The sequence below is a fragment of the Egretta garzetta genome, unplaced genomic scaffold, assembly GCF_000687185.1.
Source record: "Egretta garzetta isolate BGI_Z169 unplaced genomic scaffold, ASM68718v1 scaffold64, whole genome shotgun sequence".
Taxonomy (NCBI): Eukaryota; Metazoa; Chordata; class Aves; order Pelecaniformes; family Ardeidae; genus Egretta; species Egretta garzetta.
The window spans coordinates 1974887-1992691 of NW_009259596.1; the positions used below are offsets into that span (position 1 = coordinate 1974887).

General features: G+C 37.8%; 1 protein-coding gene across 2 annotated transcripts in view; it reads right to left on the reverse strand.

Moving 5' to 3' along the window:
• CADPS2 (calcium dependent secretion activator 2) overlaps positions 1-17805 on the reverse strand; it is a 260700-nt gene that overhangs the window by 186637 nt on the left and 56258 nt on the right. For both annotated transcript variants that reach the window (XM_035893700.1, XM_035893699.1), the window contains exons 3-4: positions 4194-4274; positions 149-385 (exon numbers count right to left, since the gene is read on the reverse strand). In XM_035893700.1, the coding sequence (XP_035749593.1) occupies positions 149-385; positions 4194-4274 (318 nt within the window). The remainder of the gene's footprint in view (positions 1-148; positions 386-4193; positions 4275-17805) is intronic.

The window sequence follows — 17805 nt, forward strand, 5'->3', positions numbered from 1 at the left end:
TTAATTATGAAAGAGGCAAAGAATAATTTACTTCTTTAACATCAAATTTTAAAATTACCAAGGAGGGACTAATAACAAAAAAGTATCAAGACACGGACATTCTCGTAATTTAAACTGTCAACAAGTTTTCTGTGAAATATGTGATTACCTCTAATGTGAAGGAGAGGACCACATCAGACTTCGACAGCTGAACCTCATTTTCATCTCCTATGTCCAAGAATGCAGAGTTCTGTGATCGCTTTAACTTCTGCAGTTTAAATTCTGGCCCACCTTTAGACACTGGAAGACTTTCCAAATTTGCCATCAGCAAATTCACCGAAGACCGCAATTCTTCTATGTACATATTTTCCATTTCTCTTGTTACAAATTTGGGGAATTTTCTTTCCTTGGAAGATGATACATTTTAAAAGTTAGGGAGGAAAAAAATCATCCCACATTATACGTCATTTACTGATTTGCTCTCGGTTAAGAGATATTTAATAAAAATAAAAGTCTTAATTCCAGGGTCTATCTATTTTTATATCTTCAAAACAGTAATGGGACAGCCAATCCTGTCCCATAAATACATTTAAGTTTGACAAGAAGAAATGTAATTTGAATTGAGAATTCCATCATATTCCTCAAATAAAGTAGACAAAATAGCTCTTTGAACACGTCAAAAAAATAAAGGGCATTTGTAAAAATGGAACTTCTTGCTCCCCCCTGAATCATTTAGCCACAAACCCAGGTTGAATATGTACACATTAGATATTTCTAAGACGTGTTTTAAGTGTATCAATTGACAATATACCTTCAATGTTACCTTCAAATATTTTATAAATTGACAAAAGGAACCATCCACTAATAATGCTGTTACTTTATCCATTTCCCATCCTACCAAAACTAAGTCAATCACATTCATGTTTCTAACATAAAGCTATTAAACAAGCTTTTTTTTATTAAAAAAGCCACGACATGAATTTCCTACTGCTGTTTATGTCTATTTTTAATAATAGGTCATTCATGTTGAAAGTAATGCTGAATTATTACACGGGATTATTTTAAACAGAAGTGTTAGAGAGAACTTAAAAATCACTTTTTTTTCCTCTATAGAGTCAGATAATAGTGTTTAAATATTGTGTTTATAATAAAGACGGAACATATAAACATATATAATGCATATACGAACACATACAGAGCCAATTTTATGCACAGTTTCTTCCCTGGTACTGAATATAGGGCAGCTTGGGAGAATATGTCACTCAAGAATAAATAAAAATGTAAATGATTCTAAAATATACGTTTTATGTATAAATGAGAAACAAACACTGCTCCCCATGTATTGTCCACAAAGGTAGGCACCTTGCTCCAAAATCAGATGATTCTATCATTAGCTGTTATAAGGAGTATCATAAAATATTTTACATTAAAACCTTTACAGTTGATTTTGTTTCAGTAATGAAGACCGAGCCAATTGACTGTGACCCTAAACACCTGCAGCAGGTCCAGTGGTCTGGCTCATTAGACCATTACAGAACCAGTATATTACAGATTGAAAAAGAAAAAAAAGAAGTCATTTATAGTTAGAAACTAAAATCACAGGGTAAGATTCAGGGTGCTCTAGCCAAAAAAACCCCACTCTAGAGTGTTTTTGAAAATGTACCTTATCCTGTGAGGATCGTTCAAATAATTACATGCCAACACAGAAGACAGAGAAGACAGACTGTTATTATGTTGTTAAAAGATCTTTCCTCTTGTTAAGATGTCTTTTCCACCCCAATGTAAAAACTGAGGAAACTTTTTACAATGCCTTTTCCTGTATATTTTTTATGACTATAATCTTCCATGATTTAAGACAGCCCTAGCAGAATATATGGAGGCCTTTATTTCTGTAAAACTTGAATGTTTATAGCCACTTCTCTCCCTCACAAAACAAGGGTGAGGATCCTCCATAAAGACTCAGGAGGTCTACAGATTTCACCCATCCCACACACACTCCAGCCCCCTTTATTTGCTTTTTTAAGGCGGTGAATTTTTGACAAATGGCTATAACACATAATATTTAAAATAGAGACACAGCAAGATAGTGGGAGTTTCCCACTATTTTTTTAGCGCATATGCACAGGAATGTAATTACATTGATTTGAAAAGCCCAGGTCGTCTGAAGAACACATTCCCCTGCACAAAACTGGAATTTTGGGAACTCTGATTGCAATGTATTGGAATACACCCTGAAACCAGGCCCCTGGGGACAGAGGTGAGACACCGATCAGGCTGATGTGCACACAAGCCTTTAGGTCTGGATTCTGAGAGTGCTAAAATGGGTTTTCAGGATGCGTTTCTCAAGGAGAAGAGACACTGAGTAGTCACTTCATAGGATCACATAAAAGTTTATCTTAGAAAAGAACAGCACCAGTTACAATAGGTAGAAAATCCCATTGGGTCTTACACACTTTGATTTCAACTACTTTGAATTTAGTCACATGAAGAAACAGATGGGAAAATAGATGCACAAATTCCCCATTAATTTTATCCTGTCATAGATGAACATATTTCTAAGGTTCTTGCCTCCTCCACTGAATGGGCTAAATTATCTTTTCTACTAAAATAAACTTCCCATTTATAATTAACAACTTGTAAAACCAGCAAGTAATGTATTACAGGAACCTGGAATGAGATGTCAACAACGACGAAAAAGCTATATACAAAGACTTCTCTTGAGCTGTGCTGATCTTTTGAGACTGCAGTTTAATAATTTTTTTACAGGCAGATAATCACTGAAAACCCTTTTCTCTACCAACAAAGATGCTAGAATACTTAATCCAATGTCATAATGCTTCTAACCTTGTTTTTGAGCTCTGAAAATAAAATTAGTATTTTGCAGCCTTTGATTGCTTAGGCTTAAATGATCTTAATAATTCTCACAGCTGCTAGAATTAGGAACAGCTCTCAAAGTTCCCTCCCCCCCCAAATTCTGCATTTGAAGTAGTTTAAGAGACATGTATGAAAACTACGATTGATTTCTGGCTTGGATGTACCATGTAGGACATGGAGTTCCTTATTCTGTGCAAAACTGCAGTTGACACTGTGGCAACCATAAGCATTTTCAAGTAATGGCTCAGGTAAAAAATAGCTAAATAAATTTTTCTTTAAAAAATCTACAGATGTGCAGCATATGGACATTAGAGACAGAATGAACAAAATTTACGCTGTTTAAGTAGTGTTCCTAATTTTCACTTGCTGTAAAATGAATTTGAAACTTTTATGGACAGCATTTTACTTTTTAGGAAGACTACACCTCCAAGCTGTTATTTATGAACTTCGTTAACCTAAATTATCATTTTTCCTTTTAAAGAAACAAGCAAATCTTTTTTCTGCAGACATACAGTATAACATACATGCTTCCAGTATTTTGTAATGTTTGGAGCTAAAGGGAAGAAGGCAAGAGAGCAAACACAGGATTATTGGACAACTTTGATTATAAACCCAGGCTTCACGGAGATTGAAGAGACTTGAGATTGCCTTTCTGTGAAAAAGGAGCCTTTCTCCAAAATTTAATCAAATATGGCCAGGGACAATACCAATCCCACCTGTGTTATTTAATATAGAAGGGCATAATCCTGTCCAGTGAAATAAAATACAAGCTGTAGGAGAGAAAAATAGGCTTAGCTTTCTAAAATTTACAAAAAGAATTTATAATTTTCCCAATCACCACTAACGTGACCTACAAGACTCACTCATAGTTTTGTTACTTGCAATAGTAATATAACCATTATCAACTTAGACAATCTATAAATGTAAAGTATATTACATATACTTAAAAAGCATCACATATAACTTGTAGTAAGACATAAACATTTTGGTTATACCCTAAGCACAGCATAATGCACTTCTATATGTAAAAGCTGACTTCTTTTAGTTCCAAAATACATAATCCCAAATGTGCAAATAATGTACCCTTTTTTTCACCACTGGACTTGCTGATGAAGGAAAGGTAGGATCACACAGTATATGACTTTCCAAAAACAAGTTTTGCTTTCTCCCTACCCCTAATGACACAGATACTCCAGAGCAGAAAGAAATGCATCTGCCAGATTGTTTTCAGATGCTCTTCTGCTTAATTTTAGTATCAGAAACTGGAAACACACACTAAGTATTGTCCCACTCAATCTCATATGAAGATATGGTTTTGGTACATGGAAGCAACTGCTTACCCTTGCCATTTGTTCTGCCAGTTGTAGTCGTCCATCTAGTTCACGTCTGATCTGGGCTGCTTGCTCATCTCCATTATCCAACTTGGATAGAGAACAAAAATAAAGTTAACAGTGAGAAATAAGGACTGTATTTTAACTTTATAGCAAGTAACGTACTTAAAAAAAAAAATAGAAATGAGTTGCATCTTTCTCGTCTTAAGTTCAGTGAAACACAAAGCAAATACACAGCTTTGAGTCTTACCAAGATGAAAGAAACATAATGGCCACCATTTACCCACGACAGCCAGGGTCTCTGAAGGGCAGCCAGCATTCCCTTGAGTTTATAATACTCAACCTAAACAGAAGCAGCATTATTTCCTTATGAAAACAGCAGCTGAGAACATTTCTCCATGGAGGAGAAAACTGGTCTGACAGACTGGCTTAGAAAATTTTTGCATGGAAATCTGCTCTTTGGTGCCATGAGTTCCTGCATAGGAATATATAAGTATCGGGAAAGAAAACGGTGTGGCTATGCTTTCTAAGTATGGTATTATTTCACTCACATAGCTCTTTTCCCCAGACATTAGCCAACTGCTCACATCAAAGCATACCCGATTTTTGAGCCTCCAGTATTTTCATACCTAGGGAATAGTCATGACTAAACATCTGACTTCAATCAGGGAGGTAAAGGGGAAGGATACATCTCTTCACCTCAGCAGAACAGCTAGGTCTCAACAGAGAAGAGACTCCCCAACTCATTTTTCACCTGTTTACTTGTTAAGGACGGTTTGGGGGAGTGTAGGTGAAGCGGGGCTTCACCTCAACGCACTGAGCTGCACGGCTGGTTAAGAGGAAGAAGCGTGATGCATCTGGAGGAGGTCAGGCGTAACTTGCCTTCTTACCTGAACAAATACCAAACTGGACAGAGTCCCAGTGGAGGGCTCTCTCTGTCCCTAAGGCTAACCCCAGACACGACGCGACATGCTGATACGACCCTTGTGCGTTTAGTACGCGGCTGAGGTTCAAGGATACCTGAATTGCTCTCCACTAAAAATAAATTAAATTGATTAAGGATGTAAACTGGCAAAAACTGGTTCTCTAATTAAATGACATCTCCAGCTAAAGAAATGCCCAATTAATTTGGTTAATGATTGATTACATTAAACTAAGCTTTTAAGGAAGACCACTATTCAGTGCATCAGGACAAATACATAATACCATCTCCTCTGCAATGCTCCTCAGCTAAATCCAGCAGATCTTATTGAACCAAGATGCTCTTGAAAATTAGGCATTTTTTTCTTTCAAAACCCAATTTAAAAAAAAAGGAATAATCAAAAATAGACTATCCGGTGCCTGCAGGTCAATTACAACATTATGTATAATGCAAACCTGACCACATTTAGCAAGAAGATGAAAAGTTTTCCACTGCTGGTATGAAAGCGATGACAGAACATGCAGTCTGTCGCCTGTGCAATCTGGCGTCTCACAAGACCTTGGAGGAACTGATCCAGACTACCAGAAAGCAAGAGAACAAAACATGATGACGTCCCTAAAAGAGGCTCAAATTTAAACTAGAGAGCAGAAGATGGATCATGTTCCAGACTGGAAGGGTCCTCCCACTAAGCGTGTCTGTAAATCTGCTCGTAGTTTGACTGTGAGCAGAAGTGGCACGAGCGTTCTGGAGGAAAGCAAGTATTTTATGTTTTCAGAATACAGTTAGAGTATTTCAAATAAATTCCCAAATTTGTATCCTTCCATTTCTTAACAGAGTAAGAGACTACTTATTGAAGAGTATTTCTAACTTCTATTTTCCTTTGTATTATAACCACTTAATTTTTGCAATTATTTTTGTTTAATCAATATGAAAGTCAGTCTAATATTAAAAACAATTTTGTTTTCCCTTTTGGGCTAAGAGAAGGTCAACATTATTTTAATAATATATCCCATGACAGGCAATAGCTTGAAAAATATCTGCTTGAAGGTAATTTTGATGACTGAATTTTGATTTCTGCAAAAAGGAGGGTGTGGGAGAGCAGAACAAAGCTAAAACTTTTTCCTGTGTCAAGGCACAACTTAAATGACTGCCTCTATTATTAAGTCATTTGAAGAGGCAAAAGCTTTTATTTAAAGACTGGTATTTGGTTATTTTTACATTTTAAAAATACATGAAATGATCATTTAAGTTAATGAAGGTGTAACCTAGTTTTGTAAATCTTAACATTTTTTCTTTAACTATACATTGCTTCCCATTATGTTTGTACTTGAGCACTTAAAATATGCTAATTTCCCTACTTACTTATTTTTAAACTTCAGTCTTCTTCCTGAAACACTTATATGTTTTAATGGTTTTGTTAATGTATGCATGTAATGATCTTTTGCAAGAAGCTGAAGAGGTGAAACACTGAAGAACACTGCTTTACTTATAGAAAAGAGCCAAGGTAAGAACGCCTGGTAGGCCATTCACAGCTGTCCTAAGAAGAAGGCAAGTTGTTGACAGTAGTATTTTTGCAGCATGCGAAATGAAGTGGCAATGACAAAACCAGTAACTTTGATATCATGTTTCATGCAAGGTCATTCTACTTGTTTTTATTCTGAATGGAACAAAATGCACGAAAAACAATTTTGCAAGCAAAGCACTCAGCGATTATGAATGTGTAATCAATCGCATTTTATATAGCTACTGAATCTGAAGTGACAACAACAGTAAGACTGAGTAGATTCTGAAAATGCAGGTGGCATTTGGAATTTGAGAGTTTTGTCCACTTTTTTACATAAGGAAGACCCTTGATACAACCCACGGTATGGGTGGGAAGTGGTGACAAGGGTTAACACTAACCGTACACTTTTCCTTAATTCCTTTTTCGTGGATCAAACCCATACCCAAGACATCTGTGGAATACACAGTTATGACAACCGTTGCAGTAATTGCAGACTGTTAAATAAAAACCAGAAAAGCATATGGCACTACACACAGAAATAAATATAAATGTAACCTTGCAGAATAACAACTCAGATTCTTCTCAGTATTGCAACTGAAATTTTGTTATAATTGGTAATCACTTAAAATTCAAGCAAAGGAGGTTTGTTGTTTTTCTCTTTTTAAAGAATAATTGGCATTTACATGGCATCACATAATGCTTCGCACCTTCCAATATGGAAGCCTGTTTTTTAAAAAAGTTATAGCCTTAGAGATTATTTTAGAAGAGGGTAAATACAAATTCCATTTAATAAAACCATTTCAGCTTTCTGCAATGGTAGTAATTATACACCATAACTATTTACTGACTGCACCAACACTAGAGATGCTCCCCACGTCGCTTAAACCTCACATAACCAATTAGTACTTTAGGCGCAGGGGACAGACACCAGAGACCTGTTTTCAGTATAAAATATATTAGAAGTCCTGACCAAACAATCTAATGTTTCCCCTAAATGCCATATATCTGGTCCCCCAAACTTGTAAAACCTAGGCAAAGACTCTGACTCCCCTTTTGAGAGCTAGTTAATTCAGTAGGAAAATTCCCAACCGAGCAAGAGTATGAATAAGACAGCTGTGTCACTTGTGCCCTTTCTTTTTGCAAAGATGATTATATGGATTTTAAAAGCTTCTTCAGAAAAATCAGTAGTTATGAATGACTATGCTTGGGTGAATAAGAAGCTACTTTTTATTAAAAAAGACAGTGGTAGCTCATCATCTTTTCTTTTCCCAATGGTGTTACATAAAAACAGCTTTCTAAAATAAACCTGCCACCATTAGACATGAAGCTATTCATTCGAAAATGTTTTTATTCATTAATGCTTGAAGTTGCCTTTATTTTTTGTCACTCTGAGAAGGGCAATCATTTTTATTACAAACTTCTTTATTAGTACAGATGGAGTGGGAACATCCTCAATACGCAAGTTGCCCAACAGTTCTTATCAGAGGATGTTTTCAGTTGCTTATATAAAGTGTCGACTTCTAAAAGACAGACTGAAGTTTTCTACTCCAAATTTCTGCTTTAACGATTTCAGCCAGAACACTCCATTGCTTCTGAAGAGGCCAGGGAAGGCAACACGCTGCTTCAGCCATACTAAGAAAAATGGTGGGCATCTTGTCAAAGAGCTCTAGCACCATCTTGCTTTGAAGTAAGGATCTGAAATTCAGCAGGCCCCCGTCTGTGAAAAACAGGTCAACTCTGCCCAAGTTACAAACCTTTGAAAAATGAAGTTTGCAGCCTGACGGCAGCCACTACCAGAGGCTAAATCAGGTTCAGCCGTCAGACTCATCTTCGGGTCATGCTGCGCTCTGTCTTGCATATGCATGGAGTCTACACTCCTCAGGTTATTTTACACTCCTCAGGTTATTTGCTCATTTAAGAAAGGCTGTAAGTTTATCAAAGTTAAAAACTACTGTTTGGATCAACAGCATGATACCTCGCTTGACAAACTATTGTTTAATTTGTGTGCCTAAACAGCACAGAACAGGAACACATCTGAATGAATTAATGTTTACATATTTTAAACGGTTGGAAAAGACTGCAGACTTTTTGATTCCTATGTAAATAATAGCGTAATAGCAAGTAACAAAAATATTACTTGAAAGGCTGTAAAATATTTGTGTATTTTGGTGCAAAAGAAAAATGGTATGCTGGAAAAAAAACTAGTTAATGGGCAAAAGCAACTTAAGGTAAAAAAAGGTACTAATGCTGCCAAGAGGTACTGCACTGAAGCCCATGGCACTCATTTGCATTCCTCTACACACAAAGTCAGTCAGATATCCTTTGCCCAAGAGACAAGACCAGCTTCAGTATGGATGAGTACTGACCTGCTGCAAGCTACTGTTCTTTACATTCACAAGTGCTCAAACTAACAGATAGTTCCTCCAAGTGACTATTTTATTAATATCAGAAATATTTTTATTAATTTTCCCTGCAGCTTTCTAATTCACAGTAACACGGATCTGAAATTACATTTACGTGCTGGTTTTGGCTGGGATGGAGTTCGTTTTCTTCACAGTAGCTGGTATGGGGCTGTGTTTTGGATTTGTGCTGGGAGAGTTGATAACCCAGGGATGTTTTCATTATTGCTGAGCAGGGCTTACACAGAGTCAAGGCCTTTTCTGCTCCTCGCCCCACCCCACCAGCGAGGAGGCTTGGGGTGAACAAGAAGCTGGGAGGGGGCACAGCTGGGACAGCTGACCCCAACTGACCAAAGGGGTATCCCACACCATACGACGTCATGCTCAGCACATAAAGCTGGGGGAAGAAGGAGGAAGGGAATGTTCAGAGTGATGGCGTTTGTCTTCCCAAGGAACCATTATGTGTGATGGAGCCCTGGTCTCCTGGAGATGGCCGAACACCTGCTTGACAATGGGAAGCAGTGAATGCATTCCTTGTTTTACTTTGCTTGTGTGCATGGCTTTTGCCTTCCCTATTAAACTGTCTTCATCTCAACCCACGAGTTTTCTCACTTTTTCTCTTCCTGATTCTCTTCCCCCATCCCACTGGAGGGGAGTGAGCAAGTGACTGCGTGGGGCTTAGTTTCCAGCTGGGGTTAAACCACAACAATTACCTGCCCATAGCAATATAAAGTTCTCTACATTTAATAAGCAAATTGACATTTCACATATCTTAGGACTTGCAATTTCTGCAACACAAGACCTAAGTCTTTTCACTCTGTGTGACAGTAATGGTCATTTTTTTCCTTATAGCCACTTTTTTGCCACACGTAACCAAGTCTGGGCCCTGCTGAGCTGAAGGGTTATTTGTGGATGCCCACGTGAGGTAACCTGCAGGAACCATCCATGACTGCTGTCTGACAGCCAAGGCAAAAACTGTTAACATACACCAAATGGAGTAAAGAGCTTGGATTAAAAGCATTCTGTTTATACAATGCTGAAAAAAAAATGGATTTCTCTAAGTAACTAATGGCATCCAGCAGCAAGGCTGGAAGAGAAAGCAAACGCCAGAAAAGTCCTAGTGCTCAATTTTGGCTGTCAATCAAGCAAGTAGCAAGCAGGCAGTAGGTGTAGCAGATGCAAACATCGGTGTTTTTCATACTGTTGTCCTTGTTACTCTGTCTGACTCTAAAAAAAGGAGTTTTGCTTCAGACAGCCCTGCCGCCTCAACGACCCACAGGATTTATTCCCATTCTTATCTTTACACAGGTGGGGTTGCTCTAAAGGAACAGACTGGGAAGAGATTAAAGGTGTCTGCAATTCTCGGCAGCATTAAGGAGCCGCCGTGCGCTGAACACAAACAGCCTGCAGAGATTCCCGAAGTTTCCCAAGCTTGTGAACCAAGATTAGCAGCTATATATGTAGGAGGATCAACAACTTCCAAATCAGGACAAACACAGAGCGCCCAACTCTGGTCTACGCCAGCAGACACTCTTGATCATGAATTCAACAGGACTTAACTTCTGAAGAACAAAGTTGTGACAGAAATAAATTGCTTTCACTTCCTATAGGAGGAAAAAACCAGATTTGATTAAAGGGCAGGACGTGTGAAGCTTTCTAAATGGCTTTTACTGGACCTTTTCATAAACCTTCTGCCTCCTGTTTCACAGCAAGAAAGACACAGCTATAAAAGGAAAGAAAATGTAGCTGCTCCTCTTTTTCAGAGGTTGCTATGCTGTTTAGCTCCAATTTTAAAATCTTTTCTCTTCCTTGTGTATAGATTATATAGTGGATGAAGTCAGGTGCATAAAACAGATTAATAAAATGGTATTTAAACACTCTCATGTTCTCTGCACCCTGGAAAATTCCTATCACATATCACAGGAATGGTTATGCTGATGGCTGACCCTGCCTGTGTGATGCTGAAATCCTGTGGATTTCCCACACAACTCTGCAAAAGAAAAGCTTTAAAAACTCAGTTCCCGAATCTTCCTCTCCCCTCTTCCCAACTTGCTCCTTTTCTCAGTTAACACACACAAACACCAAAAACCTGCTAGATTGGGCAAATAAACTCAGAGATGGGCACAGAAACTTCGCTTCGATGTTGCACATGCTCTAAGGGAAACGTAAGAGGAAGAATGTCAGAGAGAGAAAATCTGTTAATGGTTAAAATTAAGGGGGGAAAAACCCACCTATTTTTGAAATTATTTCTCTTGTGGAATGCCAACATACATATTTTCAGCTAATTCTAGGTCAAAAGACAAACTCAGCAACCACTGAAAGCATTTGTACTTTCAGTCTGTCCACAGCAAGAAGACTCGTAAAAGCTCCCAGGTCCAAAGCCCGTACGAGGTGTTCTAACAACGTTTCACAACGCACCATCAGGCCTCGCAGCCTTTTCCTATCGATTCTGCTCTAACAGAGCACCACAAGATTGCCTTTCAGGCACTTGGCCAAGCTGATCACTCACTTTTCCTGCAACACAGTGCTAGCAAACAGCTCAAACATCAGTTTGAATTAATTTAATACAAATTCCTATTGACTACTAGAATTTTTTTCCTCTTTTTTGGGGGGAGGGGAGAGCAACAGTTTTACAATAATATAAATATCAAAATTAGGATGGAGAGGGTACAGAAAAATAGCACAAGCAATTAGCATATCACTTTCTCTGTAGCCAACATTGTTAACAACAAGTAATAACGCAGATGAAGAGCAAAGCCTGTCAGCAGTCAAATGTTCTACAGTGGCTTCAGTTGGATTAAAAAAAAAAACAACAACAAAACCCAAATAGAATAAAATCAGTTTTTTCAAAAGCTGTGCCTGAGTACCTTCGAGGAGTCCATCAGATACAACACCTCACTCAAAATTGTCTAACAAGCTCTATACAACCCCAGAAGCTTAAAATATTAATGCACAATCTCAGATGGTGAGAGGTTTTGGTCTCTGAAATATCTTTAGAAATTGCTTCTGTAATCTCAATGTTGACTTGTATAGGTACAACTGATTAAGGTGGCAGAAGACATAATTTATACTAATTGTTTGTACTAATTAATTGTACTGATTATGTATTGATTTGTAAAAAATGGTTACCAAAAATGTTAAAAACAAAGCAAAACAAAGTCAAGATTACTTTAATTAATTAAAATCAAATAAAACAATTTCAAAGTTCACAAGAGAACTACACAATTTTAAAATCTTGGACTTCTTTTCAGTCTGCCATTGGATGGCTTTCCATTCACTTTGGCAGTTTCCAAAAAAATCAAACCTAAGACTTTGTGTGCTGGTTTGGCTGGGATAGAGTTGATTTTCCTCCCAGTAGCGGGCATAGTGCTCTGTTTGGGATTTAGGATGAGAAGAATGTTGGTAACACACTGATGGTTTAGTTGTTGCTGAGCAGTGCTTACACTAAGTCAGGGACTTTTCAGCTTCCCCTGCTCTGCCAGGGGCACAAGAGGCTGGGAGGGGGCACAGCCAGGACAGCTGACCCCAACTGGCCAAAGGGCTATTCCAGACCATATGACATAATACTCAGTACAGAAACTGGGGGGATTTGGCCATGGGGCAGCAAGTGCTGCTCGGGGATGGGCTGGACATTGGTCAGTGGGTGGCGAGCAACTGCATCATGCATCACTCGCTTTCTATATCATCTTATCTTTATTATTATTATTATTTTATTTCAATTATTAAACTGTTCTTATCTTTACCCACAAGGGTTTTTTTCTATTTTTACTTCCAATTCTCTCCCCATCCCAGCAGGGGGGAGCGACCTAGTGGCTGTGTGGTGCTTAGTTGCCAGCTGGGATTAAACCACAACACTTTGATATGGCATTTCCTTACATTCAAGCTTCAAAAACATTAGAAGACCACATTCAAAAATTTCAGGAGCAGCTGAAAAGTTCTCTCACAAACAGATTTCAGTTTATTCAGGGACTACCAATATCAGAAACCCCAGGAACACCTTCAATGAGACTTAAACAGGAAAGGAAGCACATAGAGTATTCAATCTAATCAGAATATATGTAAAGGGAATAGTTGAAAAAGTGTATTGAGTCCACTCAAAACTTAACATAAAGTATATGTTCATAGGTCAAACTTTCACTGTATTTAGCCAACACTAAGTGAAAAGACATTAGAAGAATTAAGTACACACCATGTATTGCTGAGAAAATCTCTATCAAGAAACAGTTCATTTTACACTGTGATGTACAGGCAAGTTAAATGCCTCTTATCAACAGCAAACTTGATTAAACTCGCCAGACAGCCTTAGTCAAAATAGTATGTCCCAAATTGGAAGGAATAATCCAATCTTTAAAAAGATGAGCTTCAAAGGATTCTTCAAATGCAAGATACATCCTCTGTTTAATATTATCTTTACTGGAAAAAAAATAATTAATGCTCCAAAATTTGTCCTAGCCCAAATTAAAATGTTGTCCTCGATATTTTATCGCATATTTTCATCTACTGACTGGAACTGATAATTCATGAACGGGACACTTGGAAAAGCAGTGTAAATGTCTTTGCATAATAAAGAATAAGATTTTTGTTTGCCTGTTTGGATTTCAAGAGACCCTCGCACTCTGTTTATTTACATGGGCTGAGGAGAGAGTAGGGCTTCCCAGCCAGGATTTTCACTAATTTATATTTTCCATAACACACTGTCATATCACTGTCCTGCATCGATTGCCCAAATGAAACATTTTTTTTCCATTTTATTTTAAATCACTGACCTGAAATTAAAATTGATGGTCTGCTAACCTGAATTCCAAGAGTTAAAAGATCTGTTTCCCTTCTTGGCCAAATCTTGTCATGTGGTTTGTAAATAAATAAATAAAATTTGATAATGCACACAAATCACCTTTTTGCCTAGGTATTTGGATTATAACATTTGACAAAAGTCTGCTAAGCCCTCTTATCTACAGATGTAATCACTCTGTCACAATACAGAGTCTGTTACTCGTTTTCCCTCTGATTTAATGCAAAGATAAAAGTCAAAGCTTTATGTGGTTCATAGAGGCTGTTAATTATGCAATGTATGATTTTAGCAAAACAGATACAGTGATCTAGATACAAATATTTTAAATATTTATTTACGCACAGCAGTCTGTTTGGGCATCAAGGAGAAAAAAAATCAGACAGCAGGTACTTAGACAGTTAATGATTTGTCTTTAGCTAATGTTTCTTGGATTGCATTTTCATGACAGCAGTTCTCTGTAATTTTGAGAGACTCTTTGCACAGCCTTAGAACTATTATATTACTTGGTCCTTACTACCAGCAGATTCTGAAAGGGAAAAACCCATTAAGAATAAAATTAAAAAAGAAAAATCTAACATTAAAACACCCCAGAATTTTATTTTATTCACTATATAAGTGTTTTTTCAGTTCATATCAGTGTTGATACACTGTCACAAGCTTGGCCATAAATGAAATAATTCTGATACTCTTCTGACTTTCCCCACAGTGAAGAGAACCAAGACACATCAATTTTATGAACTGTATTAACATGGATATGTATGTACACCAATTAGAATATTGACCAAGAACAGTTTCACTGCATTGATGCCCTTTTCTGAAACAATGGGCTCTTCAATCTTCCTTAGTTTCCTTGAACATTCACTTCAAATTATTTTTGTAGCAGAGGCTCTGCTCTACAAAGCAGAGTCCCAGAATCGCAAACTATGCCTCTTTCCCCAGTTGTGTTTTGGTCTTGGCTGGAGCTTCACTTGTCTTCATAATGCAGCTACAACCTACTTGTTACACCAACGGTGGCCCCTACTCAAAGAGACTAGATTAAAAAAAACAGGGAATTGAAGCATCCCTCCAGTTGTACATATCTATTGGCTACTGTGGACACTGAAAATAGCATACGTGTAACCCTCCTCATGATTCTTGCTAGTTTGCTGTCAAAGAATGGTTCGTATCCCATGGCATTTATTCTGACACATGCTTAAAAGTAATAGGGCTGTTGCTTTCGTGAGCACTATCTTCACACACTTTCCACTTGGTAAACCATCAAGATTTAAGTAATAAAACTAAAAGCGATTCAATTAGTTTGCCCTATTTTTGCCTATATTGCACTTATAAATTGTTGAAAAAAAAGTCCAAGAAGGATCTATTTACTTTAAGCTTAACACAAGCTAAGACCCTTGGCTTTCCCAAGGAAACGATGGGTAGAGATGCAATACAGCCTGCATAAAACAAGACAGATTATTTGTTTTAAAGCTTAAAAGCAAATAGAGATAACTGAAAGAAACTGAGGCTAGCAAATTGATAGAACATTTAGTTTACAGAAGCCATTCTACTTCTACAAATTAGTCCTATAAGAACTTAAAAAAAGAAAGAATTATAGATCGTGCTTTATTCTAAATTGCTCACTACATAAACTACTGGTTTACATATTTTTTTGACATTTTTGACCAATCTCATAAAATGATGCTATTCTTCAAACAATAAAATATATAATTATATGTATGCATAATTCCTGTTTCACCCCCAAAATTTTAAAGGAAACACCTTCCTATTTTCTCTCTGGATTATACAATCAACTTGTATGTGACAGACATAAGAAACACCCTGTTAGATCAGACAAATAGTCCATCCAAACCAGAACTATGTGTCTCACAGTGACAGCTGCAGAGGTTATTTAGGGAAAATGCTGGAGCTTGGTTGTTCTCTGAACTATTCTAATGATAGCTGTGGAGCCTGAGGAAGTGACAGGCTTGTCAGAGGGTATGTCCCCAGGCCTAGGCCTACCAGTATCAATTTATGGACCTGTTCCTCAGGAACTTGTCCAAACCCTTTTGAACCGTCTGCTGTTGTCTGCCTTCATTGCTCCCCATGACAAAAAGTTCTGGAAGTTCTCCAAAAGCCAGATATGGAAGTATTGCATCCATTTTAAATCTCCTACACACCTCTTTGAGTGTCCCAGTTTCTAGTGATGTGGCATTTGGTGAGTGAAGGCACACATTCACCTTGGCCACTGCCTTCATAACTTTGTAAACCTCAACCATACTCCTCCCTATCAACCTTCTCACCTCCAGGTTGAAGACCTTCAGCCCTTTCAGTCTCTCCTCAAAAGGGAGCTGTTCCATCACTTTCAATGCCACCCTCTAGTCCTCATTGACCTCCCCTATATCCCTGAGATGGGGAGACCAAAGCTGCACACAGTACTCTAACATATGGACATAAGAAGGTTATATACAGCAGGAAAACAACACTACTGTTGCACACAGAATTTATGATTTCACCAAAGGGAAACCCAAAGTGTCTTTCTCAGCTGTACCTGCCCATGCCCAGTTCAGCATCCTGTGGGTGTGTGCGCTAGTTTATTTCTCCTGTGATGTATTACCTTATGTTTAGCTACATTAGAGCTTATCTGTCATGCTTTTGCCCATGCAGTTTTGTGAGGTCCCTCTGGAGTTCCCTGCAACAAAACCAACATTAGAGTATCCAAAACAGTTTAGTAGCATCTGTAAACTCCGAGATTTCTGTTACACTGCCTTCTCCAGGACATTCATGAAGATGTTGAATAAAGATGTGACACTTCTCCTAAATAGATTGAATTGGATAGAAAACCCACTTAAACTATCTAGGAATCAATCAAAAGGAAAACAAAATAAACCTTCCCCCTAAACCGCCTTCTAAAATATCAAGACTGCACCATAAAAACACTACCATCAGGCCTTGGATATTTTCTACAGAAATGGGCTTTCAGAAAGGAGTATCATGGGCTGATGACAAGTCACTGATGAACAGCACTGTTTTTAAATCAACAAGTATTAACATTAAACTCCAGAAGCCACATTAGGATGATTAGAACCACATTACAATCCACATTAGTGACTCAGTAGCAAACCACAGAAAAGAAAAAAATGTTAGCATGGCTCAAAAGTGACACTACAAGCAATGGAGATTTCTGCCTCTCCTTTCCTTGGCATCTGTGACAATTGCACAGATCAATAGCCAAAACCCAGGTTTGCCCTTCTTTCTGGTCAAGACTACAATATTCAACCACCTCTGTTGGACAAGACAAAAACCTGATAAAGGCACGTTGTGCTGAGAGAGAAGGAAGGCGAATAATGGCAGGTTCTTACTATTTACAGATCTAATCACTCTAAACATTAAGAAGATAAATCAAGGACGTGGATGCAAACTATCATTCTTCTATTAACAGGAATGGAAAAATTAAGATCTGTAATATGTCATACTGTAAACATACTTTATCCAACTGTACCTTGTTTTTCACATCCAGATATTGGAGTTCAGGGATGCTGTCAAGACAGACTCTACACACTCATCACAGCACTGTAAAAGTCAATGTACTCTTCCACAAGGTAGAATTCAAACTCTTCACTTGTTCCTAACTATGCAAAATGTCTTCCACCCCACCTTTGCAACCGCAAAATTATAAATGCCCCCACACAAAAGAGTTTAACTTTTATTTATTTTCCACTCAAGTCTTTGCCTTGTTATTTGTATGGGTGTTCTTCCCACATCTAGGCAGTGAAAAAAGCTTCAGAGCTATGCACAGAGCCTATTGTACCATCCAAATAAAGTATCTTTTAAGTCAGAAACCTAGGGTCCCTAGATAATCAATGGAGAGACAGAGACGCCTCCAGAGAGTTATTAAAAGCACTTAAGCAGTTATCTACACGCCCACCATAAATACTGTGGAGGTCCCAACTGCACTGGTAATCTCTGGTAAAATGATCAAAGAAATGGGTGTTCTTATTCTCCCTCTCACCTTCCCCCGGATCCTG